Here is a 1871-nt window from a genome sequence, read left to right on the forward strand (position 1 = left end):
AATGCATGCTGGGTCAGATCACGTCAAGAGGAGAGTAAATTAATCCCTATGTTCTTGGATCTAAAAACAAGTCATACTCGACGATATTAATATCCGAAACAATAAAAATTTAATTTGATCTTAAATCTCTCCCTCACTCTCTCTCTCTCTCTCTCGATGCTAGCTTTAAGCATATATCTTTTTTCCGATAGCTTCGAAGATTTTTCTTTATTCCAATCCGACCATCCATATTTTAGGATTTGTTTGACATGTAAAAGCAATTTTTAGATTTTTAGCTGAATATGTCTTTTCTTTTCTTTCTCAAAAATTCTTATCGTGATTCTTAAGAATTATAACGTAGAAGACCCTGCATGGTAATCCGCTAATTACTTAAACATGCAAACATATATGATACCTTTAAAATCTGGCTTTAAAATCAAATTACAGCTTCAATATAGGATACCATCGGTAGGGCCCCTAGAAAGCCTTGAAGCTATTATTGATGGCGAATACTCTTTATAGCATGGGTGTATTACATTAAAAAAAAAAAAAAAAAAAAAAAAAGAGTTCGTCATTTATCTTGGCCTTGCTTCTGTTCACAAACCCTGGTTTTGCCCATGTCCTGCTTTGCCATTAGCTCCCTGAAACATAACATGTAAACAAAAGATAACGTTAGCAAATCATATTGATCTCTGAAGATTCCATTAACATGCATATATCTGCAGTTCCATGTCTTCTACTGCTATATACATTATTCAAGTTGGTCGTGACGACCGGTAATCAAATTAAAGTGAAGGTACAAATTAAGATGTGGATAGGATCACAAACCGCAAGGCTTGTGTGAGAAAGGCATCCTTGGCAGAATCATTCTCTGCTCTTGCTCTGAGGATTTGAAACATAAGATCAATCCTGAGTTGATTTGCAGCGCTCTGCTTGGTGATTAGATCAGTTTCCTCTTTTAGTTTGGCAGCCTCTTTATTTATCTCCTGAAATTGTTCCCTCACTTCCTTTTGCCCCTCCCGTATGCGCTTTTGCCCCTCACTAATCTCAACCATATCAGCCCTTATCTTTTTGATGCTTCTACTTATTTGTTTGTCACTGCTTTTTTTCCTTTTCTGCTTGGATTGTTAACAAATTAAATACGTTAGAATTTCAATAAAGAAAAAAGAAAAAGCATGGACGACTGATAATCTATATATGAACAAGGAACTGATGAGAAGGGTGCCAACAAAACAATTAACAACGATCAAAGGAATCATGACCAAAGTATACATATGAGGTGGCAGCATGGTTTATACGTATGCATACCAGACTCTTCCTTTGAGTTGTTCCGAGAGAGGGCCTTTCGGCTACTTGTTTTGCATCCATGTTGTTCCTCGTCTTGGTTTTGCTAGGAAAAACGACGCTTATTTTTGTCTAGTTTTTTTCCTTTTTTTCTTAGCATTTAAGGTGCTTCCGTCCTCCAATTTATAGTAGGAAGGAAATTTCCCTCTCAAAAGAATAGTCAATGAGACGTCTTTTGAAAGCATGAAATAACGTGGGAGGAAATAAAAAAGATTTGTGAACTGATGTTTGATATTTTATATAAAATCGCACGACATCGTGGAGAAAGCAGTTCGATACTCGACCTTTTCGCGCGATTGCATGCTGCCACAAGTGCTGCAGTCATAATTATATTTTGAAGTATTTTGTATTTTAAAATATATTAAAATAATATTTTTTATTTTTAAAAAAAATAAAATCTTAGAAATGTTATATATTGGAGTGTCTTCTAGACACTGCGAGTAGTTCTTTAGTTTTTTACGTTTATTGAGAAAATAAAAACCTTCGCGAAGGAGTAATAAATTGCATGTTATTTTAGATATTTTGCATTTTTTTAAAAAAATAATATT

General features: G+C 34.4%; 1 protein-coding gene across 1 annotated transcript; it reads right to left on the reverse strand.

The window, feature by feature from the left end:
* Window positions 1–391: 391 nt before the first annotated feature.
* On the reverse strand, window positions 392–1434 carry LOC118061333 (uncharacterized). The gene is made up of 3 exons (XM_035074765.2): window positions 1288–1434; window positions 808–1094; window positions 392–620 (listed from the first exon to the last, which is right to left on the reverse strand). Exons 1-3 carry the CDS (start codon window positions 1345–1347, stop codon window positions 551–553), a joined length of 417 nt encoding a protein of 138 aa, XP_034930656.1. The 5' UTR covers window positions 1348–1434; the 3' UTR covers window positions 392–550.
* Between the last annotated feature and the right edge of the window lie 437 nt (window positions 1435–1871).

Source organism: Populus alba, chromosome 3, assembly GCF_005239225.2.
Source record: "Populus alba chromosome 3, ASM523922v2, whole genome shotgun sequence".
NCBI classification, from domain to species: Eukaryota; Viridiplantae; Streptophyta; class Magnoliopsida; order Malpighiales; family Salicaceae; genus Populus; species Populus alba.

Excerpts from the sequence above, each read along its gene's own strand:
- LOC118061333 (XM_035074765.2), bottom strand. The coding sequence starts at position 1,347 with ATGGATGCAAAACAAGTAGCCGAAAGGCCCTCTCTCGGAACAACTCAA. Across the intron at positions 1,095-1,287 it reads CAACTCAAAGGAAGAGTCTG|AAAAGGAAAAAAAGCAGTGA; the intron begins GTATGCATACGT and ends CAATCCAAGCAG. Across the intron at positions 621-807 it reads TTTCTCACACAAGCCTTGCG|GGAGCTAATGGCAAAGCAGG; the intron begins GTTTGTGATCCT and ends GTTATGTTTCAG.